Source organism: Mustela putorius, unplaced genomic scaffold, assembly GCF_011764305.1.
Source record: "Mustela putorius furo isolate JIRA1106 unplaced genomic scaffold, ASM1176430v1.1 tig00003834_pilon_pilon_pilon, whole genome shotgun sequence".
Lineage (NCBI taxonomy): Eukaryota > Metazoa > Chordata > Mammalia > Carnivora > Mustelidae > Mustela > Mustela putorius.
In genome coordinates this window covers 115,251,248-115,275,677 of record NW_025421987.1, presented here as the reverse complement: position 1 = coordinate 115,275,677, position 24,430 = coordinate 115,251,248, and the positions used below count along the sequence as shown (strand labels likewise).

Genomic DNA, 24,430 nt, shown 5'->3' with positions numbered 1-24,430 from the left:
ACACTCTTCTTTCCGTAGGACTTTTTTCTTCTTTGTTTAATGAGTGACAGTGGGCAAGATGCAATGGACCACTCAAAAGACACAGACACACTCGAGCATCTCTCCTCTTGAAATTCCCTCACTGGTGGGTTGTGAATTTTTATGAAACTTCCAACAAATGCCACAATGGTAACCATCTTCAACAAAATGCCCAAAATCTAAGAATTACGGGTATAGTCGATGGTCAACAACCAGATCAAACACTTGCCCTGTTAAGTTTAATAGGCTAGAAGAAAAAAACACACCACCAAATTGAGAGCTTTTTAAAATATAATTTAAAACTATGTTGTACCAGTACAATATATTAATTTTACAAATGTAAAATTTTATCCGCTGTTAAAGCATTTGCAAAAACCACACATCCTACTTCAGCTTTATTGCACAATATCTATAAGAAAATATTAATTTTTAAATTAGAAAACATAAAAATGCTTTCAATATAGAAGAGACAATCTGATTTTAAAGACAATACTCTATAACAAAGTCTACCCAGAAAATAACAACTTTCACAGGATACCAAGCTGGACAGATGCTTTGGCAGATTCAGGACAAAGCACTGTTTAAAACCAGTCCAAGATACTTAATCCAAACTGTATCATCATTCTTCACTAGAAATCTAGATGCCACTCAAGGTGGTTTCTTATACTTATAAAAGTTGAGGCATTTTTCGGTGTGAGCATTCTGAATATCTCTTACATATTAAAAACCATACTTCCCACTGGCAAACAGCCATTTGCAGGTTTTTTTCCTTCGTGCAGATTATCTCTGGCAACTGTTTTTGACAACTATTACATGACCATTTTAACTCATTTATGCGGATAGAAAACATCAAGTTAAATATACTTTTAAAACCTAGTCCTTTACAAAATCAGTTTATAAATTTGTATCATTAAAAATTAGTGTCAAAGACCATCAAAATGGCCTTCATTTGTTTAATATTAGTTGGTTCTCCCAGAGTTGGGATGGCAGATGTCCCACTTTGCTATGTAGTGTTAATCAGGAGATATTTCCAAGCACTAAGCTGGAATCCCAAGACAGGTTAATAAGGTTGTATGATGGATTTTAGTGGGATACTACCCTGGGTCTGTCTTCCAATGTAGGTGTTAAAATACTGACAGCAAATCTTGTTGATTCAATTCACCTCAGACAATGAATATAATCTGGAGATGCAAAAGGAAAAATGTTCATATAATACATTATCAGTGGGGTTGCATACATCATAGAAAAGGGAAAGAAATCCTTATTTGTTAGAACAAGGATTCACCAAATTTGATACATATGTAGATGATGCATCTTTCCTTATTAAAGCACATTGATTTAACCTCAAGTGTTTTTAAATGTATGCCTCTATGCATCAGATTGCCTTTTGGAACTTATGGCCTGCATAAGCGAAGTCAAATATAATAGTCCACATCTGTGTAGAGAAAATAATTATTAAAATAGTGGTTATGTGCTCACGAGTTTATTGTAGGTAGACAGAATTATCAAAAATCCAGATGCTTATAAAAAAGTGTGCATTATTTAGAATTTCTTCCTTAGGAATCAAAGCAGTTGCTTTTCTGGAACTGCATTTTTCAGAACTGCTCAAAGCACCTCATCTAGATGAGTGTTTTTAAAAATATATATATATAAAAAGTCTACAATGAGACTTCAAACATCACATATTTCACCTTTTATGGGCTTTTTATCATGTATCCCTTCTTTAAAGTCCTTCAGAATAAAATAAAAATAAACTCTCACATTCCATTAGAAAAAAATGGAAACATTCATGGTCTGAAAAGTTTCTGCATTCCCCCAAATCTTGGAACTATGTGCAATTTCCTCATATACAGGTTTTGAGGAAACCCCTGATCATCTATTATTGAATATTCAGCTAATGGACATGCCATAGAAAATTTACAATAGTAGTAAATAGCTTAAAATCTATTCCATAAAATAAAAATGTTCTATGACTTCAATTTAAATACATATCTGAAAAAGCTAAAAGGAGGTTTTGTTTGTTTGTTTTTCAAAAGTGCTAATTATTACATTTACAAGTAAGTATCTTCAATACATTATGTCCAATTCTTTATAAAACTAAACCACCTTGCTTTAGGCACACTGCTTGATGAGTTTCTAAGAAGCGGAAGGGGGGAAAAATCACTTGTCAATTAATCCAGCTTCCTTAATTTTACTGAAGAAGAATTTCTCCAGGATATTGGCACATTTGTAGTATTCACTCTCAGGGGGGTTGTACTCTTTGCAATTGGTAAAGACTCGCTGTAAGTCTGCCATGAATAATTTCTTAGACACGTAGTACCTATTCTTGAGGCGTTCGCTCATGGTTTTCAGATCTGCACAGGAAAAAAAAATATTAGCAATCTTTGACTCCTTTTAAACAGTAGCTGACAAAAAAGAAGACAGGGAGAGAAATCTATGTCATCAGCATGGCTACATTTTTATCATCCCAAGCCCTAAGCTTAAGAGACATTCTTAGGATCACAGAAAACAGTTCTTAAATTTTATGTTGTTTCTGTTGTGAGACCTTCTTGTGTAAAATCACAGCATTTTTGCGTTGAAAGGACCATTATTAGTCATCTGGCCCAATCCCCTATTCAGCACAAGGAAGCTAAGTAGATCAGCAGTGGTAAGTACGATAAACTAAGTACTGTTAGCTATTCATCCAGAATTATACAGAAGAGGCTCTCTCTACCCAGAGTAGAGCAGGTGGAACATTTGTCTGAATCATTTCATTACTTAAATCCAAACAATAAGACTGAGTTTGTTTCATTACATTCACAGTTGTTTTGGAGTTGCAGAAACAGAACTAAAGTAGAAAATCTGATCATAAATAAATCTACAGATACACCAGGTTCCTTGCATATAAAATGGTTCAAATGAATTTAGTTTCATGTTCCATGCATGAAATATGAATCACAGGCAGTAAAAAAACAAAACACAGATAGTAATTTCTTTTCTAAAGCAAGTAAGCTTTGAAAAATTATTGTAAAAATAGTATTTTCCTAATATATTCACTTGCTTTAAATTATATCATTTTACAAATGAAAACAGTACTTTTATTTAAACTTGTAAGAATAGGGGCGCCTGGGTGGCTCCATCAGTTAGTTGGGCGTCTGCTTTGGCTTGGGTCACCATCTCAGGGTCCTGGATGGAGCCCTGCATCAGGTTCCCTGCTGAGCAGGGAGCCTGCTTCTCCCCCCCCCCCCCGCCCATTCCCCCTGCTTGTGACTGCTCTCTTTCTCTGTGTGTCAAATACATAATAAAAGCCTTTTAAAATAAATAAATAAATAATTTTTTAAAAATGAACTTGTAAGAATACCATGGGGCTTGTTTACTCTTCACTCTTAGAACTAATTTACAAAATTCCATGCAGATTAGAAGACGTTAACATTTCTGTATGCCTGGGTGGCTCAGCCGGTTAGGTGCCTGACTTCTGATTCTAGTTCAGGTCAAGATCTCAGGGTTGTGGGAACTGAGTCCTGTGTCAGGCTCTGCCCTGAGCATGGAGCCTGCCTGAGATTCTCTCTCCCTTTCCCGGTGCCCCTCCCCGCACAGGTATGTACTCTCCCTCTCTCTGTAAATAGGGGCACCTATTTCTCTCTCAAATAAATAGGGGCACCTAGGTGGCTCAGTTGGTTAAGCAGCTGCCTCTTGGTTTTGGCTCAGGTCATGACCTCAGGGTCCTGGGATAGAGCCCCACAGCAGGCTTCACGCCCAGTGGGGAGTCTATTTCTCTCCTTCTCCCTCTCCCTATGCTCCTCTTGCTCCTCCCCTGGCTAGCATGTGCGCTCACTCACTCTCTCTCAAATAAATCAACAAATCTTTAAAAAAAAAAAAAAAAAGAGAGAGAAAAATCTTATACAAAAAAATAAAAAAAGAAGATGCTAACATTTGTCTACTTATAAGTCCCCTAGTTGTCTTTAAGTCTGGTTCTGTCAAAAAATTATATTAGCTGTACATGGGAGAGTAAGTCAAAATTGTTTAAAAAATAAAATAGCTCTACCAATGCCCAAATTCCCACTATATTATCACATTTTCCAGAAGGAAAGAAACTTATAACTGAATACACTGGGATCATCAGCTAGTGAGATATATAAATTTATGGGCAACATCCAAAAATGGGGAGAATTCATTTGTGTCAAAATCTTAAATCTACCACAAAACACCAAAGAAAAAAATGCGAAATAGGTACTTTTGCCTACTTCCTTTGACTAAAGCTTCTCTTGGTTAGTGGTATGTCATCGTATCTGAGAGTTCAACTTTCAATTTTCTTTCTTCTCTAACTAAAACGGTTCAGAAGGAGAGAAAAATTGGCAAGTATTAAGATACTTTATAAAGGCTCAGCAAATACCCACTAGCTGTCTCACCCAAGTGTGACTGAGCAGATAAAGATGTCCTCTCAGTAAATGAAAGAAGAGCAATGAAATTAACTGTGCCTCTCTAGGTAGAGTTGGATATCTACCTTACCACCTAAGGCTTACCACTTAAGATATGCTGCTCAATACAGTGTTTATGTTTTAGAAGGAAGAGTTGTGTAACTAAAAGGGGGTGGGGGGAATGAAACATGGCACAAAGAAGATTATCCAAAAGATTTCAAACTATTATTTGGAAGAAAGGGGGTAAGAAGAGATGGAGAGAGCCTAAGCTACAGCAGAAACAAAATGAGAGTCATAGAAGTATTTGGATCTTTCAGAATAATTAAAATCAATTCTGTGTTATTTTCTTTCTATATTTCTATTCTATTCTTAAGTTATAAATAACATCTTTCGGGTGCTTGGGTGGCTCAGTCGGTTAAGTGTCTACCTTTGGCTCGGGTCATGATCCCAAAGTCCTGAGACTGAACCCTGTATAGGCTCCTTGCTCAGCAGGGAGCCTGCTTCTCCCTCTCCCTGCCACTCCCCCTGCTTGTGCTCTCTCTGTCAAATAAATAAATACAATCTTTAAATAAGTAAATAACATCGTTCTTCCTCTAGCCTTACTAGAAGCTTACTGACCAAATGGCATGTTAAAGAAGGTGATTAAGTATCAGTGATATCACATATGGAAAAATCATTAAATTATTCCATTTTCATCCCTCCCACCAACGGTGGAGTTCTGAGTAAATAGGAAAATCCTGCCCAGCAATCCACGCATGGTAAGAAGACATGCTTGGGCCAGACTACTTAGACGATGTTCTGAATGAGATTCTCTAAATGATATAGGCTGGACCTCATTCTTATGGAAGAAAATGAGTTTCTGAGAGCACAAAGGAAAGAGAAGAAATGTTTTTAGAAAAAGCTGAGAAGGCAATTATGGGGGAAAGTAAAATTACAGATTTGTCAGTCTTGCCCTAAAAGCATGACCATCTTAAGGATAAGACTATACCTTTCACCCAGCACCTAAAGGCACCCTAAGAAAAATATTACTGCTCCCCTAAAAAGCACCACTCACTGTTGTAACTTTGTCTAGAACACACCTCAGTCTACCTTTGGGCTTGCTCAACAGGGCCTATATTCCACTCGAGCAGTCAGCTATGCACGCAGGTGGTATCCAACTGGAGAGGCTCATTCCCTTCTCGGGCTGGACCAAGCAAAACATTTCCAAAGCGGACAGAGGGGACCTTCTAGAACTACCATTGCAGGTCTTCAGAGAGTACATGAGCAGGGCTGAAAGATAATTATTCTCCCCCAACCTTATATAACCTCCTATGAGTGTTTCATGAAGGGAGTTGAGATGGTCCAGGCGATGAGGAAGCAAAGGTCAGTTAAGTTTGGAAATGGGCATAAAGGATTTTAACAGGGCGCCTGGGTGGCTCAGTCGTTAGGCGTCTGCCTTCAGCTCAGGTCATGACCCCAGGGTCCTGGAATCGAGGCCCACATCGGGCTCCCTGCTCAGTGGGAGCCTGCTTCTCCCTCTCCCACTCTCCCTGCTTGTTTCCTCTCTCGTTGTGTCTCTGTCGAATAAATAAATAAAATATTTTTTAAAAAATAAAATAAAGGATTTTAACATATTTTTTACAGGATGGAAAACACTGAGGGGCATGTGACCAGCTCAGGCAATGGGGCATGGGACCCTTGATCTGAGGGCTGTGAGTCTTAGCCACATGTTGAGTATGGAGATTACTTAAAAATAAGACCTTTAAAAAAGAATAAAAAAAAAAGAAAAGAAAATACTGATTCCCCAAACACTCTTCCATTCAGAATTCTAGACTCACCCAACCCTTACACTTCAGTTTTCATAACTAAGATACAAAGAAGCAAGGCAGAGAGAACAGAGAAAGAAAAGCATATGGATGTAGGTCCATGTCAAGGAGGACAGACTACCAAAACCATTACAATGACGACAGTGAAAACTCATGTGAAAATTAATGCTACAGAAAACACCCACAAATAACTCTTTTATCAGGGAGCTAATAGAGGCCTTTCATTCTTCCTTTCGTATTTTAATAACATCTTAGTACCAGGAACAGTTTGCAGGTAGAAAAGGGACAGAAGACACAGGCTGTCTCCGCAACAATGGCCACACAACTGACTGAAAACAGTTCAGCTAGTTGTCTGTCATCTACACAATGCCAAATTAGCTTAATTGGATTCTCAATTGGCTCAATTAATCATTTTAGCATGGTGCAGGCACAGCAGCAAATTCCACAATTCTACATTTCTAAAGCATTTTGTGTTTGTCTGGCATTGGATGTGGAACAAAGCTTTTAACGGGAATATAAATAGTGACACTAATAGTATCCATCAAGAGCATAGAAAATCGAGAACTGAGTTACTAGGATTTCTCCCTCTGCTAGAGAAGCAGGCAAGTAGCCTTACTCCAACTTCTTTTGCATCACTTTCATAAATGATCACAAGCCTCAAAATATATCAAGAGGACAGCCTGAAGTTCTCCATGTGCAACCAAACGGGTAGAATGTAAATCAGGTGATGTCCGAACAGCCAGCTTTCGCATCTATGGCTGGGTGCAGTTCGCCACCAGGGTTCTCTGCATCCAGTGCTGGTAGCAGGTGGCTGTCAAAGTTGCAGGCATGTCTAACGAGACTGGGCCACCCACCTGTCCTTTATCACTCTGCTCTATATCAGTGGCCCGGATGCAGGGAACCCCACCGCCCATCACACACACCCTACCCTACAACAGAAGAGTACAAATCAACCTCAGCAACCACGTGTCCCCACACCGCCATCCAGAGAGAGTTAAATCTATACTTAGAAAATGTTAATGGCATTACCCATGGGGAACCTTATAACTTCATAATATCCCGGAGCTTCTGTTCTCTTCACAGGTTCCATGAAGGGCCAAGCGCTTTGATGGCTCTTGAGTAAAGAAAAAAGTAAGGTATCTAATATGGAAATTCCATGTGGGAAATCATTTCAAAAATCTGCATGAGGGGAATGAAAAGAAGACCCTCACCTTCACCTGCTGCAGGATGCTCTTGAGAGTGCTGTAAAGCTGGTCAGGGTCTCTGGGCTCTTTACTTGAAAGGAAAAGAGTAAACAGCAGAGAATCATGATTAGTTTTTGGCCCCCTTGCCAGGGGATTCCTATTCTGCTTACTTTGACCAAAACCTAAAATGGGAGCCATCCCAGATTTTTTATGAAAACTGAAAAGCAGCAAGTGCTGTTAATGGGTGATTATAAGCAGTTTGCCTGCTTCCTCTAAGTTTCTGGAAAAAGAGAAAAATCACTTCCATTAATATCCTCACCCATCCTACTTACCTTTTCTCTTTTCCACTCGGCTTCCAGCCTGTCTCTCCTATATGTCAACAAAATTAAACACTGAATGAGAACTGCTTTTGGTCAAGAGAGTAACAAAAGTAATAGTTAACAAAAGTGAAATAAATTACAAGCATGCCTCAATAAAAGTCTACCTCTGGGAAGACAGAAATCAACTGCAATTAATTACTTCCTTCTATAGCTAACAGCATGAAACATTTCCAAGATAGCCAACATCTCTTTCTGTTGGCATTTTTTAAAGAAGGAACTCCCCACTTTTCAGAGGAAAACATAAAAAATAAGTATGTCCAGTATTTGGGGCACGTGTATATTTTAAACTCTAAATCACATATTTTGCTAATCACCACGTAAAAGAGTTAAGCTGTTATTTTAGGTTAGAGCAAACCTTATCCTGGCCTCTATTTTATTTGGCAAAGACCCTGCTTGTAATACAAGATGGTTTAGTGCAGCAGAAAGAAACTATAGCCTCAAGGATTTAATTTCTTGCTCTCTCCTTAAAAGCAAACTTATCCGAGATAAGTTACTTAACCTTTTGCCTCTGTAATTTATCAATCTATAAAACAGAACTCTAAAAATTAGGTGATATGATCCCTTCTGAGATTAGCTGATGTATGTAAAAACAAAACAGAAGAATGCCGGCACAAGCGGGCATTCAGCAATGTGATAGCTATGATGCCATTAGCAGGGGTGATGTAGGGAAGTGAAATTTCTAGGTCTAGAAATAAAAGTCAGATCTGCTATAGGGTAGCTATTGTATTGAAGGAATGTATCTTGCCGGAATAAGGTCTTACTTTTTTCTGGAGAGCTATGGTTTGTTTGATTTTGTGCTGTGTATTCAATCTTCAATATGCTACAAAACCCTGGATCTGAACTCAATGAAAGTGTGGCTATTCGGCAGCTTTCGATCTACAAAAACAGCTATTTTGCAAGTTCTCATCCATAACAATTCCTCTCTAATGTGCACAGATAAGAACCCTTGGGAAAACTACTCTAAAATAGGAAACATGAAACAAATTACATGTTTCCCAATCATCTTTCTAGAAATTTGGAGACAATTTTGGCCAAGCACACACCTGGGCGGGCTGCAGTCCTGAGAGCATGAGCAAGGGTGCACACGGCAACAAATCCGCAGACCAGCATCCCACTGCGGCTAATTCTGACGGTTACTGGCCACGGGCTATTTGCGATCAAAGGACTTCACCATTCTGAGATTCAATTTCCCCATTCGTAAAAGTAGAATTTCCCCATGCTATCCACAGCCATCTTTCAGTAAATGATAGATATGAACAGCTATAAGGAGGAGTCATCTAAGTCCTCCTTAATTTGTTTGCACTCAGTAGAGAAAAGACAAAGGGAAAGCATCTGCTCCCACACGACTACAAACACCACAAATGGAGACAAGCAAGGCAAAAAGCTTTCCAAATCACTGCACTCTGGCAACCAGTTCAAACACAGTGCATGGCAAACCCGAAAGATTTTGCTTTTTAAAGAAGATCTATACATACTAATTCCAGGAATGCTTTCTATTGGAATCTGCCGAACTCCATCTTTAAAGCATGAAAGTCCAGGGTATACTTTTCGAATCTGGGCTTGTTTTCTTTCTATCAGCTTTTTAATGATCTGTAAAGCATAGGAAGAAAATGCGTTTAGTAACAGAAGTCTGTTGGCTACAGATGACATCAGTCCACCTAAAAAGTCGGTCTCCTAAATAAAGTCTTCGGGATGCGAAAAGGGAGAGAAGGTGAATGCAATTGAACAGAGAAGACCTGGAAATGTACTATTATACCATACCTGTCCAGTGGCATTCACACAACCCTTTTTTTTAAGATTTTATTTATTTATTTGACAGAGAGAGATCACAAGTAGGCAGAGAAGCAGGCAGAGAGAGAGGAGGAAGCAGGCTCCCTGTCAAGCAGAGAGCCCGACGTGGGGCTCGATCCCAGTACTCTGGGATCATGACCTGAGTCGAAGGCAGACGCTTTATCCCACTGAGCCACCCAGGTGCCCCTCACACAACCATTTTTGAATACTTGTCCCTTGCCATCAAAAAAGCCAACAGTGAGAGAACACACTACCCTGGGGGCCCACTGTCCTCTTTGGCACAGAAGTCAGGTGCCCTGCCCTCCTTCTCTGAGGAGCCTCTGCTGGAGCTGATCAGCTACCCAGCCCAAGCCCCAGTGCCTGGACCTCTTCACATCCCCCGACTAGGAGCGAAGTGTTCCCTTCTCTGGACTGGAGGGCACTCGAACAGGCCTCAGAAAGTCCCCAGTGCCAGGAAGGTTGATATTATTATTCAAAATTTTCAAGGCTTGAGCCCTAACCTATACTCTTTGCATCAGAAAAGCGGCTCCAAACTGTTGAGGCAACACACCCCCTGATATGAGCATATATCACCCCCAGGATGAATGATTCGGGAATTCTGAGAGAAGTTTGTTTTGTTAAATAGTTCCTGAAGTACTGAGGTCAACTATTTCCAAAACAGTGCTGTTTCCCGTTTAAAAAAGAAAAATTAATTAAAAATAGCCATCCAGAAATTAACTATGTCGTAGCTGATTTTGGAAAAGAAAAAATAAAAGAGAGGGAAAAAAGGATGGTGGGGAGCAAACCATAAGAGACAGGGTTGACGAGGGCAGTGGGGGATGGGCTAGAGGGTGATGGGCATTAAGAAGGGCCCCTGTGAGGAGCTTTGGGTGTTATAAGTGATGAATCACTAAATTTTATATTACACTGTAAGTTAACTTACTAGAATTTAAATAATAATTTGAGAGAAAGAAAAACACAGTAGCAGTCAGTAATTGAATTCACAAAGGTAAACTAAAAATTCCAGTTCCTAACAGCTTGATCTCAAACGTATCATTGGTAAATGCTCCAGCATGAACACATTTTAATCCTGACAATTAAACAAAGAACTTCATAAGGTGACTGGGACTAGTAAAAGTGTATGTCTGGTAAAGCTAGTTCACTGCTGTGCAACAGAAATATCATGCAATCAGCTCATGTCGGTTTTACTCATTTCAGAGAGAGAGGACAGGAGCAGTGGAGAGGGGCAGAGGGAGAAGCAGGCTCCCATCGGAACAGGAAGCCCAGACTGGGGACTCAATCCCAGGACCCTGAGATCAAGACCTGAACTGAAGGCAGAGGCTTAACCAATTGAGCCACAAAGGCGCCCACCCTCCCCATCCACTCATGTTCCAGTAGCCACATTTTTTAAAGTAAAAAGTAACAGGAGAAACTGTACTTTAACAATACATTTTTTATGTTTTTATTTAATCCAATACATCCAAAATATTATCACTGTAGCATATAATCAGTTAGAAAAAAAAGTAGGAGATATTTTACATTTACATTCTTTTATTCCTAACAGGTCTTCAAAATCAGAGTGTTTTATACTTAGAGAGCATCTCAATTTCAACTAGCCATGTATCAAGCAGTCAGGAGCCAAATGTACCTAGTGACTGCAACTCTGGATAGGATAGATCTAAATGCATGCTCTCTCTTTGTTTATTTACGAGTCCAGATTTTTTAATTTATTTTTTTAAGTTTTTTTTTAGGCGCCTGGGTGGCTTAGTGGGTTAAGCCTCTGCCCTCGGCTCAGATCATGATCTCAGGGTCCTGGGATCGAGTCCCACATCAGGCTCTCTGCTCAGCAGTGAGCCTGCTCCCCACCCCCACCCCCACCCCCCGCCTGCCTCTCTGCCTGCTTGTGATCTCTGTCTGTCAAATAAATAAAACTCTAAAAAAAAAAAAAAAAAAAAGATTTTATTTTTGGGAGCACCTGGGTGGCTCAGTTGGTTAAGTGTCCCCTACTGATTTCAGCTCACATAGTGCACTCAGGGTTGTGGGATCCAGCCCCATTAGGCATTTGGCTCAGTGAGGAGTATCTGAGTTTCTCTAACTCTGCCCCTCCCTCCCCACACCTGCATGCTCTCCCTCTCTAAAATAAGTAAATTTAAAAAGAGAAAAAGATTTTATTTTTAAGTAATCTCTATAGCCAACATAGGGCTCAAATTTACAACACCAAGATCAAGGGTCACACGCTCTTCTGACTGAGCCAGTCAGGTACCCTGAGTGTAAGCCTTATTAAGTTTTTAAATTTATCTAAGTAATCTCTACACCCAACTTAGGGCTCGAACTCACAACTCCAAGATCAAAAGTCAGATGCTCTCTGACAGAGAGCGCCAGGCACCCCACCCCAGTCTAAGTCTTTTTAAAAGAGAATGCCAATGGTAATTTCTTAAATAAACACCTTCAGAAAATATAATTTCAAATATAATTTTTAAACTTTTTCTCTTTATCACGGATACTCTCAGATGTGATGACCCACCCAGGTGGCTTCCATACCCCTTGTGTAGCACCCTGAAGGTGGCGGAGCCCTAGTGAGTGACTCGTAATGACAGCGGAGAGCTTCTTAACCCTTCTTTGCCTCCAAGGGTTACCCTGGAGAAAGGAGACACTTTACTTCTGTTTCAGTCTTTTATCTTCACCTTCCTCAAAAATGTTTGCAATTCTCCACCATGTCATCATCATTCTTTCCTCAAATTCTTCTCCCATTTCATCGCTTCAGTTTTAGTCTCCCCAAACACAAGATTTGGGGGAGCTCTTCCATCTTTAATACGTCACCAAGTCTTAGCACGTGTTCTTACAAAGAAATCCCAATGGTTGGCGTCACCCTTACTTTGGATCCTCCAAACCCAGTCCCTCGTCACCTTACTCTCGGATGAAGATTTGAGATGTATCCCTACATCCCAGCTCCACACCCCACCCATGCATATATACACTCAACTCTGCCTTCTCATGGCCTAGTTATACTTTCTCAAACAGTGGCTATTTCACTGGCACACCTAGGGTCCTAGCCGTGCATGTGCCCATGAATTTAATTATGCTGGACTCTGAATCTTTGCTCATGCTGATGGGATTCAGCAGGCTCAAAACAGTTCAAAACATATTTCCCACAAAGACACCTCTGATGATGTTAGGCCCCTAAAGGACCGCACCTTCCTCTTGCCCTTGGAGTCAACACTCACGAAGTAGCCCTCAACTCCTACTCTGCTCCCCTGTCCCACTGCACTAGCTTTCTCTCTCCATCTCCACTAGGCACAACCACAACTTATTCTGCTCATGCATGCTTTCAGTGGCCAGCAAAGCCCTCCATCTACATACAACTTGTCTGCTAATACCATCAGTCCCTGTTTTCTGCAAGGAGGGTTTTCCCAAGTTGAAATAAAGATACTCGTGAAAATCATTCAAGTTCTGTGGAAGAAGATACTACATGAAATCCAGTATTTTATTATGGTGACTTCGAGTCTCTTTGAAAGAAACTAGCTTAATAGCTCCCAGCCTGCATCATCTACTCAGTGGCATGTGTTAGAGAAGATTGGAGGCAAACAGGGAAGGGGAGGTGAGAGGGAGATGAGATCCAAGAGGGGATGAGCAAAAGGAAGGGGAAGGAGCACTATCTTCTAAAGGACTGACTGCTCTGCTAGCTCTGTGTTTATGGCTTTCCCCTGTGTGCACTAAGAGCCAAAAGATCCAGACTAGGTGAATCTGCAGGAGACTCCTGCTCTCTTCTTTCACCAGAGATGCATGGGTGCTCCTCAGAGGAGGAAGGAGGACCCAGCAGCTGACTGCCTGGTGATGGCTCTAGTTGGCCAGCAGTCCCTCATGCTGAATGGGGAGCTGCTGAATACAGACCTGCTCATTAAACCCCAAAGAGAACAATGAAGAAAGCTAGCTCTTTAGAAAGAGACAGAGAGAGGGGCCTGCTGTGCTTTTATTAACTCTCCAAGTACCCTATTTGGAATTTACTCTAAGGCTGGCATCTCTGAGCAAGCAACAACAAAGGTTGTTCTTGTTTTCTTAAAAAAAAAAAAAAAAAAAAGTAACCTTTTGCTCACATTCATAAGAACAAACCTGACCCACATTAAGTAAAAAGGAAAATATTTCTTGAGCACCTACTATGCACCAAACACTGCATAAGGACTTTTATGTCTGTTATGTTGATGATGTCTGACAAACAACCAAGAACTGGGATTAAGGGTCATTAGTAAAAACCAGAAAATAAAGATGGGATTTAAGACAGGTGCTTTTTCTAGTTACTTGCTAGAAAAAGAATGCACTAAAATGAGTAACAGGAGGGCACCTGGGTGGCTCAGTGGGTTAAGCCTCTGCCTTTGGCTCAGGTCATGAACTCAGAGTCCTGGGATCGAGTCCCACATCGGGCTCTCTGCTCAGCAGGGAGCCTGCTTCCTCCTCTCTCTCTGCCTGCCTCTCTGCCTACTTGTGATCTCTCTCTGTCAAATAAATAAATAAAATCTTTAAAAAAAATAAATAAATAAATAAAATGAGTAACAGGAGTATAAAGTGGAAATGATGAGGGATGACATAGCCACAAACCCCATTTTTGAACACCAATGAACTAGGGGCAGCGAGGAGGTAATCTTGGGCTTAACACAAAATTCGTTCATTTAATAAATGCACACTCCCCAGTTATGCTCTTTTTATGGTATTTTCTTCTGTCTTGGACAAATGTAAAAATACTACATAGTCAAATCTCTCAACCTTTCCTCTAACTGTTTCTCTTTTAGTTCTTATGTATAAAAGACTTCACCCCAAAATGGGATAGCAAATCACTGAATTCCTACAAATACAGGCCTTCGAAATTCGCAATGTTAAAAAGAGAGATGGATACGTGCTAAGATAAATGCCCATATAAGATGAGGAGTAACAAAAATTCAAATAAGTGGATCAAACTAGTGATAGTGAAGTTCAAAGAAGAAACTGAACAGAGGCCAAGTGGTCCTATTCGTACATGTATTGGGAAAGTGAGGTAGGAAATGGATAAAGACACCAAGCTAAAGGCTTAAAGCATCAGTAATGGCTTTTAGAGAAGAGTTTAGATAAGCGAAGAAGTCTGGGAAGGATGCATGAGGCTAACTGTAAAGGTTTTGAAGGTGAAGGTAAGATTTCATCATATTTTACAAGTTTTATATTTTATACCCATTTAACAAGTGTTGACCCTCTTAGGAATGGTGCCTAGAAAGGAAACAGATCAAGCATCCCATCAAAGAAGAAATCTGTACAAACCACAGCAAACCGAAATCATGATGACACACCATAGAGCCATCCACACAGAGCCCAGAGACACGCAACTCACCCAACAAAGACCAGCCTGTAGAGAAGGAACAGGAGGTGGTCCCGTGCTTACCTCCTTTTGCTTCTTGATGATGACAGAAAATTCTGTGTATGGGATCCTTGGATTTAGCTCACATCCCATTAGAGTGGCCCCCTCATAATCCTTGATGTAGCCAACATATTTGGTTTTAGGTATTTTAATTTCTTTGGAGAAACCCTGCAATGCAAATAAATTCATTCATATAGCCACTGTGCAACAAATATCCACTGAGTGCAAACTGTATGGTAGGCAGCAAGATAGACTTTTTTCAGGTTCTCATCATATTACTCAGGAATATGAACTCCCCACTGTAGAGTTCAAAAACATCAAGAATCAAATACCAAACAGGAAGCAAGACAACATAAAAAAATAACCCTAGTAAAACACAAATTATACTAAACAGTTCTTTAACAGACCTAATATTATGGTTGAATTTTCCATTAAATTGAACATTCTCCTAATTCCTTTTCAATTCCATTAAATTGAAATTCTCCCAAATTGGGGAGGGGACCCCAGGATTCTCAACAAATCAAAAACCAATCTAAGTTCTAAAAGAAAAGTTTATCAAAAAATACAGTAATTAGAGGTACCTGCCTGGGTCAGTCAGTAGGGCATATGACTTTTTCTTTTTAAGATTTTATTTATCTGAGGGGTAGGGAGAGCAGAGGCAGAGGGAGAGAGAAACCGAAGCAGACTCCATGCTGAGTGCACAGGTGGATGCAGAGCTCGATCTCACAGCCCTAAGATCATATCCTAGACTGAAACCAAGTTTGCTGCCCAGGCACCCTGGACCCCCTGGACCATTAGACTCTTGATCTTGGAGTTGTGAGCTGGAGCTCCACATTGGGTACAGTCATTACTTAATTACTTATTACCCTTTTCCTTTTTTTTTAGATTTTATTTATTTATTTGAGAGAGAAAGAAAGAGAGCACAAGTGGGGAGTGAGGAGGTGCTGAGGGAGAGGGAGAAGCAGACTCCTGCTGAGCAGGGAGCCTGACCAGGGTTTGAACCCAGGGCCATGAGATCATGACCTGAGCTGAAGGCAGAGGCTTAACCGACTGAGGCACCTAGGTGCCCCAAAAATTAAATCTTTAAAATATACATATACAATAGTTAGAACTTCAATATTGATTAAATGAAACCCCTGCTAACTATATAGGCAAAAACTTCCAGACCATTGTAATGTGTAGCTGTGTCAGTGACATTTATCTGTAATATGTTCATTTATATACTTTAATCTGCAATAACCAAGTGCTACAGGATATATATTCATATATTTATATGATAAACATAATTTTCCTTATAATGCCTATTTCAGTTCTTTGCAGTGAATTACTTGGAATTCAGACTACCACAATGACACTGCCTCCCTTTCAGCAAAATTTATTCTCCAAGCAATCATTACCATCATCCTCATAGAGGACTACAGACAAGTCATTTAAGAACCATGACTGGTATTTCAAGCTTTGCAATGCAGTTGCAGCCCAAGAAAGCTGATACTCAAGCCTTCAGTTAACAATCCCACTGAGTTCTCCCAAATGAGTTTTATTATAAAAGTCACAGACACAACCCAAAGAATGAGAAGAAAACAAATAGGAGATTAACTATCTGTCATCAGAGGAAGAAAAGCTCTCTAATTACATGAGACTTATATAAAGAAGTCAACAGATTTTATGTAATGAAGTCTTTAAGAAATTGTATATCAAAAGTCACAAGCAATGTTGAAACAACTGACCAATGGGAGAAAAATAATAAGATGTTAATATCCTCATATATAAAGAGTCCTCATAAATCAATGTGAAAATAAATATTTTAGTAGAAAAAGAGGCAAAATACAATGAACTGGCAATTTAAAAACAGAAAAAGACAACTATCATATGATCTCCCTGATATGAGGAAGTGGTGATGCAACATGGAGGCTTAAGTGGGTAGAAGAAGAATAAATGAAACAAGATGGGATTGGGAGGGAGACAAACCATAAGTGACTCTTAATCTCACAAAACAAACTGAGGTTGCCGGGGGGAGGGGGTTTGGGAGAAGGGGGTGGGATTATGGACATTGGGGAGGGTATGTGATTTGGTGAGTGCTGTGAAGTGTGTAAGCCTGGTGACTCACAGACCTGTACCCCAGGGGATAAAAATATATGTTTATAAAAAATAAAAAATTAAAAAAAAAAATAATAAAATTAAAAAAAAAAAAAAGTAGTTTAAAAAAAAAAAACAGAAAAAGAAACACAAAGGGCCACTGCATAAGAAAAAACACATCAGGGTGCCTGGGTGGCTCAGTGGGTTAGGCCGCTGCCTTCGGCTCAGGTCATGGTCTCGGGGTCCTGGGATCGAGTCCCGCATCGGGCTCTGCTCGGCAGGGAGCCTGCTTCCTCCTCTCTCTCTCTCTGCCTGCCTCTCTGCCTACTTGTGATCTCTCTCTGTCAAGTAAATAAATTAAAAAATCTTTAAAAAAAAAAAAAACAAGAAAAAAAAACACATCAAACTTCACAATAATTAAATAAATATAAACATACACAATTTATTATCTAGGAAAGGAGCAAAAATAAAAATGTTTTTCAATCATCAAACTTTTTCCTGAACCCCCTTATATATTGCTGAAAAGGACAGAAACTGTTATAGCATTTGGCAATGCATAACAAAACCTCAGATATATTTGGAAACAACTCTACTTCTAGACATTTATTCTAAGCAAACTTACCACAGATGAGGTAACATACCTACGAACACACAGTTATAAATGTAATTTACATAGAACAAACACCTGAATGTCCTAAACACGTAGTATTGGTTTAATGAAGTATTTTCCAATTATACCATAAATTTTCAAAGAACCATCAAAAATTATATAAATATTGGGGTGCCTCAGTGGCTCAGTTGGTTAAGTGACTGCCTTCAGCTCAGGTCATGATCCTGGAGTCCTGGCATGGAGTCCCACATCAGGCTCCCTGCTCGGCAGGGAGTCTGCTTCTCCTTCTGACCCTCCCTCTCCTCATGCTCTCTCTCTCATTCTCTCTCTCAAATAAATAAAATCTTTTTTAAAAATGATATAAATATTAATAATCAGATTAAGTGAAAAGGCAAGTAATTCAATTACATAGAATAGAAGCCCAGTTTTATATTTATATCCATATATACACATTAGCACATACACAGAACAATTATTAGGAGGGTACCTATTAAAATAGTAACAGCAAATCTCTTTGGTGGTAGAATTACAATAGATTTTTCTTCATTCTACTTACTATGCCTTCCACAACTTCTATAGTAACTTTACATTATTTTTGTAGTTAGAGAAGTAAATGAAAATGTTTAGGAATTATAAAGCATTATTTTAAAAAATATGCAGTCAATGAATAATCTTTAAAAAAGTTGAGCTGAAAACTTCTAGTAAGAAAGGACCAAGATGGCAGCCAAGCTCCTAGCCTGCTGTGTGCTGCCAAAAAAGGATTCTAGGAAGTATTTCATAATATTCATAACTTTCTTTATGATGACATAAATGGAGGATTTCCACAGACAAATAGATTTCCACAGAAATCTATTTCTCTTATTCATGGAGAACTCTACTTACCTAGCCCTGGGAATTTCTCCTTAGCCTGGGGATACCATATTTTAGAATTCCACGATGCAATATTATACTTCCTTTATAGATGGCATTCATTCACTCAACAAATCTCTAGTACTTACTGTGCTGGTTATAACCGCTACTAAAATCTGAAGCTTAGTCCTGGCTTAAGGATTAACAAGTAGTTGCCATGTCCTTCTTATAAAGAGAAAATGCTAGGGGGAAAAATTTCCTTCGATGAAGGCTACCTGAGTATATATTAAGAAAAGAAATGACAGGGCGCCTGGGCGGCTCAGTTGGTTAAAACCTCTGCCCTCGGCTCAGGTCATGATCTCAGGTCCTGGGATCGAGTCCTGCGTCGGGCTCTCTGCTTGGCGGGGAGCCTGCTTCCTCCTCTTTCTCTGCCTGCCTCTCTGCCTACTTGCTATCTCTCTCTGTCAAATAAATAAATAAAATCTTTAAAGAAAAAAAGAAAGAAAGAAAGAAAAGAAATGACAGAACAGGGTTGCACAGTGAAAAACTTACCTGTTTCTTGAAGTAACCAATTGCATATTCATCTGCATATGTGAGGAAGTTCAGAATATCATGTTTTATATGATATTCTTTCAAGTGATTCATCAGGTGTGTTCCATAGCCCTATATGGAAGTTAGTAAACACATAAACATATTCGATTCTGGAAAAAAGACAATCCATTCCTACAGATTCACTCAGAAGCACTGGCAAATTTAGAAATTGGTACTTTGATATATTTTATCAATATAATACTAACACACCCTTTCCTGCATTTCTGAACATTGAAAAGGACCCACAAAACCAATAAATTCAAAATCCTCGACCTGAGATACAATCATCAGTTTAAAATACAAATTTCTTGTTCTTTGGAAGTAACACACCAAGGCTGTAAGCTGTGGCTCAAACCTAAAGACTACTTGCTGAATGTTAACAAAGAAGCTTGGGGAGTTAACACTGATGATTATTAACACTGTGATTATTTCTGCTTATCTTTAAAGTATTTGAGAACCTGTGATGCAAAGAGCTATGTAAATAAAAAGCTAATCTTTACTAGAATAATAACTAACCCAAGTGTTTCCTGAATGTATACAAATCAGCAACTCTTCCAAAGAAATGTATCATATCCCATTTACAGGATTTTCGTTTTTGTCTTATCAAGCCTTTCCAAGCAAGGTCTACGAAATCCAGAGTCTCTAAGTGAGCCAGAGGACAGAAGGAAGTAAATTAAAGACAGTGAACAATATTTAATAAATTAATGATAGAAATACGAAAAAAATGTGCAAGTACCAGGTTTTTCAGTGAAGTACAAAGGTTAGTAAATATCTATAAATTTAAAGTGGCTGTTTTAGAACCTCATTAAAAGAGGTGAAAGTAAATCCAAGCATCCCAAACACAAATACCTTCACATAAATATTTTAGAATGTGGTGACACACTTTTCTAAAGGACTCAAATGTGCTTACAGGTATGATCTCATGGAACTGCAATACCACAGGGGGAAAAGGATGTTTAGAAATCATTTGGTCTAAGTCTCTATTCCATGTGATGCTGGAAATCTTCTGCCATCTACCCTGAAAAGGTGAGCTGTCAGAAACCTCCAGCACAGGGTGATCCCTTGGTCCTTAGGTAAACCAGGTCATCTTCAGTTGGAGAGTTCTTCCTAACGTTTATTTGAGATCTGACCCCTTGTTATTTCTACTTCTTGACCTTAGTTCTATTCTCAGAGGAACAAAGACTCATTCCTGCTCTTAACAATTCTTCAAGCCTTTAAAGACCATACTCTTTCATGCCCATCCGTACCTCCCAAACCCCACGTGAAGTATCATCAAGGTTTCTGTCATTCCTTAAAAGGCATTGACTGGAAGACCCCTTACTAATCTTATCACTCTTTTCTGGGCTTTCTCCTGTATAACATTGCCCTTTGGAAGCATGGAAGGACCAAACATAATAATTAGGGGATGATCTGCCTGGTAAATAGGAGAAGAGTATTACTACCTCTTTCCTCAAGAAGTTCTTCCACTGATATTACCCAAGGACATTTTAGCTTTTCCCAAACATTTTACAATACTAATATATTTTAAATTTCAATACAACTTGAATAAAAAGAGGAACGAAATATCTCCCTCCTTGAGGAGATGATGGTAAAATGGGGAAGATAAATACATAAATATGTAGTGAGAGTATAGAGCTGTGCTGTTCAATATGGTAGCCAGTAGCCACATGTGGTTTTTGCGCAACTATAATGTGACTAGCTGAAACTGAGATGTACTAGAGTGTGTAAAATACACATCAGGAAAAAGAGACAAAAAAAAACCCCTCAATAACATTTTATCCTTATTACAAGTTGAAATGACAATATTTTAGATATACTAAGTTAAATAAAAAATTTCAAAATTAATTTCACCTGTTTCTTCTTACTTTTTAAACTATGGCTTCTAGAAAATTTTGCAATTACATATGTGGCTTGCATTTGAGACCCAATGCATATATCTATTGTGCAGCATTAATATAAAGTGATATATTTGTATCTATAATACAGAAAAAGGCAGGGCACCTTGGTGGCTCAGTCTGCTAAGCGTCCAACTGTTGATTTCAGCTCAGGTCATAATCTGAGGGTTGTGAGCTCCAGCCCCATGACAGGCTACAAACTAAGCATGGACCAACATGGGGCTTGAATTCCTGATTCTGAGATCAAAACCTGAACGGAAGCCAAGAGTCGGACCCTCAAATGACTGAGCTACCCAGACACCCCTTGTGGGCCTTTAACTGCCACCAAAGGAGTTTTTTTTTCCTAAATCCATCAAGCAATTTCAGTGTTTATTTAAATATTTATTATGATATTGGGGCACCTGGGTGTCTTAGTCAGTTAAGTTTCTGACTTCGGCTCAGATTGGACTCCCCTCTCTGTGGGGAAGTCTGTTTGTCCCTCTTCCTCTGCCCCTCCTCCTCCCCCTGCTGAAGCTGTCTCTCAGATAAATAAAATCTTTTAAAAAAATATGATATATAAATATTAGCTATGTAACTTTAAATCTGCACGATTTCAAATCCAAATAGTTCTTAGATGACAAGATAATTCTAAAACCAGGTGATGAGCTTTTCACGCAAATTCTGAAATGTCATCTTGTGTGTGCTTTGAGCAAGATAAATTCACATACAAATCTTATTTAAAGCATTCACAGGAATTTATATGTAAGCCTGCTTCTCTAAAATGAGTGAATGCAAATTTCAAAGTATCACTTAGCCAAGATTTTTAACATAGTAAATAAAAATCTAAAACCTCCACTTACAAAACGAGTTATTTTTCCAAATAGGTGCTAACAGCACTGTCTTTCATAACTTACCCATTCCATTCAATTGTGAAAGACTAAGGTTCATTTTCTAGAAGAGACTAATGTTCATTTTCTAGAACTACAGTTTCAAATCATTTACAAAACGTGGCTTTTTTTCTAGCTCTTCCTCCTGAGTTTGTTATGTTTGGACATCTTCCTGTAAGTCTTTAGAAAATTACATGGTTTGGGAAAAAAATAAATTGCCCTTCTGGGAAGTAATAAGACAAAGCATCCAATTCATATTAAATACCTTTAGTTTCCCTCTGGTATCCCTAAAAGTGTCCAAGTCAACCTTAATCAACCTCTCCAAACAAGGTGCTTGGTTGGTGTAGCTTTCTCTAAAAACAAAAATTTTGCAATCTTTTTCTGAAATTATAAACCAAGGACGTATGTGCCAGCAACCTCTCCCTATGAAAAAAGCCAAACAAATTTTCCTTCTAAGTAAGTTTCTGAACTCTGAACACTTGAATTGTTTCTCACTTTGACTAGGGAAAACATTTTTTAAAGTGATAAGCATAGCAACAGCACCATCTAAAGACACAGTCAGAATTTCTTGCAAAAGCACCAGACACAGGTTTCAGGCAAACCTGGGCCCTCACCCTCCCCAGTCAGAATGACAGATGTATGAATGATGGGTTTTGTTTATCCTTTGATGCTTAGCACTCTGAGTCAAAGACAAAAAGGCCCACTTGTGCTTTGTGAGAAGAAATCACAGCAGCTCTAACAGGCTGGGTGGAGCAAAGCTCTTAATGAAAACAAAAGTACCCACAGCACTGGCTTCAGCCCTCAAGCAGGGAAGGATTCCTTCCAGTGACTTCCTGTTGGTTTTTATAAATGGCACTGCTTCTTTGCAGCTGGAGAAGACAACCTTGTCCCTAGGCCTGCACTGCCCAATAATGGGAGCACTGGTCACATGTGCCCAGTGGGCACCGGAAATATGGCTGGTCCAGACTGAGATGTGCTGCAGTGTAAAACACACCCTACATTTGGGCACTGAATACAAAACAATATAAAATGTCTCATCAGTAACTCTCTGTGCCATGAGTACCTGCAGTGCAGGGACACTTCTCAGGATATGGTAGGTAAAATAAAATATGTTTTCAAAATTAACTTTGTTTCCTTTTTTTTTTATTTTTTTAATGTGGTTACTAGAAAACGTAAAATTACATGCATGGCTCATATTTGTCGCATTTTATTTCATTAGGTAACAGTGTCTTAGACTTTCCAGTCACTTATCTTTCCATCATTTGCCCTAGTTCTGAATGACCCTCTTTAGGGTTCCTAAAATACCAAATGAATAATAGTTTAAAGACACTTTTCCTGGTTCTGTTTTCCTGAGGGCAGCAGCAGAGCAGGACACAACAGACACTACACCAGAGGTCTTTCTGCAGACAGTCTACCCTTTATTCCAGTTCCAACATAACACCAGCTGCAGTTTCAATGAAACAGCCTAACTCCTGGGGATGAAGGGACCAGTGACAAGGACACTTGGGAGGGTCAATTAGACACACACACACACACACACACACACACACACACCAAAGGAACCCCACATTCCAAACCCTGCAGGAATACTTCTAAAACTGAATCATAAATTTATTCAAATTTTCCACGACTTCCTTTACAGAATTTCTTTAGCCCTTAACCACCTTTAGGGACAAAGCCGTAAGACTTCTTTCTTGAGTATAGTAACCCACATCTCACCATATCCTTTCTGGTGATTCAGTGTCACCAGCTGTGTGTGTGTGCATGCGTGTGCACGTGTAAGCTAACAACGAGCAGGGAGATTTATCTTCAAACCTCCCCTCACTTGTCATACACTATACTTCAGTTGCACTTGGGGCTGTGTGGGGTCCTTGTACCTTGCCCCAATCCCAACAAAGCCCTGGCAGAACCTGACCTGCTGGGATGTGGAACATTCGCTCTCTTCACACACATGAACAGACATTTGCAGCAAGAGAACTCTTCTCAGGAAGTCCTGAACTCCACTTCGAGCCTTCTGTGGATGTGGCACAGACAGACAGGCCTGCCCAAACTCTGCAGCTTTAGTGAGAAGCACCATATTCTCTGCTTTTCTTCTAACACCTTGGGTTCCCCTTACCTTGACTTGCTCATTTGAGGTTACAGCACAGAAAACAATCTCTGTGAATCCTTGGGATGGGAACATGCGGAAACAGATACCACCAATAACACGGCCATCTTTAATTAGGGCAAGGGTTTTGTGTTTCCTGAAAGAATAAGATTATGGCAAAGTTTTACCTATTTTGGTTATACAAAAATACTTTTGGGGGGGGGGTTCCTTAGTAATCAAACAGAAAAGGAAGAGAGTGTTTTTCTTGAGTTTCTATGGAACCCTCCCTTATCTACCCACTATCTAGATAGAACCCTATTAATGTGCACTTTTTAGAGCAAGTTCATGGGCACAAGACTTCATTCATCAGGGCTTCCATCACAACAAAATGCCGGTCACCTAAGAAGGGTCTGAGGTTTATAAATAAAGAATAAGCTATGTGTGGAGGTGCTGACTTGTACTGGAATGGTGTATGCTCAATGCCAAGGGACCCGTAGTGCAGGTTTGGAGGGAAAGCACTAAC

General features: G+C 39.4%; 1 protein-coding gene across 8 annotated transcripts in view; it reads right to left on the bottom strand.

Moving 5' to 3' along the window:
- Positions 1-291: 291 nt before the first annotated feature.
- KAT2B (lysine acetyltransferase 2B) overlaps positions 292-24,430 on the bottom strand; it is a 102,437-nt gene continuing 78,298 nt past the window's right edge. For 3 of the 8 annotated variants that reach the window (XM_045088955.1, XM_045088956.1, XM_045088961.1), the window contains exons 11-18: positions 23,938-24,064; positions 19,022-19,132; positions 14,959-15,102; positions 9,260-9,374; positions 7,737-7,773; positions 7,432-7,495; positions 7,250-7,334; positions 292-2,372 (exon numbers count right to left, since the gene is read on the bottom strand). In XM_045088955.1, the coding sequence (XP_044944890.1) occupies positions 2,179-2,372; positions 7,250-7,334; positions 7,432-7,495; positions 7,737-7,773; positions 9,260-9,374; positions 14,959-15,102; positions 19,022-19,132; positions 23,938-24,064 (877 nt within the window). In that variant the 3' untranslated portion in view covers positions 292-2,178. Of the gene's footprint in view, positions 2,373-4,231; positions 4,323-7,249; positions 7,335-7,431; positions 7,496-7,736; positions 7,774-9,259; positions 9,375-14,958; positions 15,103-19,021; positions 19,133-23,937; positions 24,065-24,430 lie in introns of all 8 variants that reach the window. The other 5 variants (XM_045088957.1, XM_045088958.1, XM_045088959.1 and 2 more) reach the window with 5 other exon arrangements.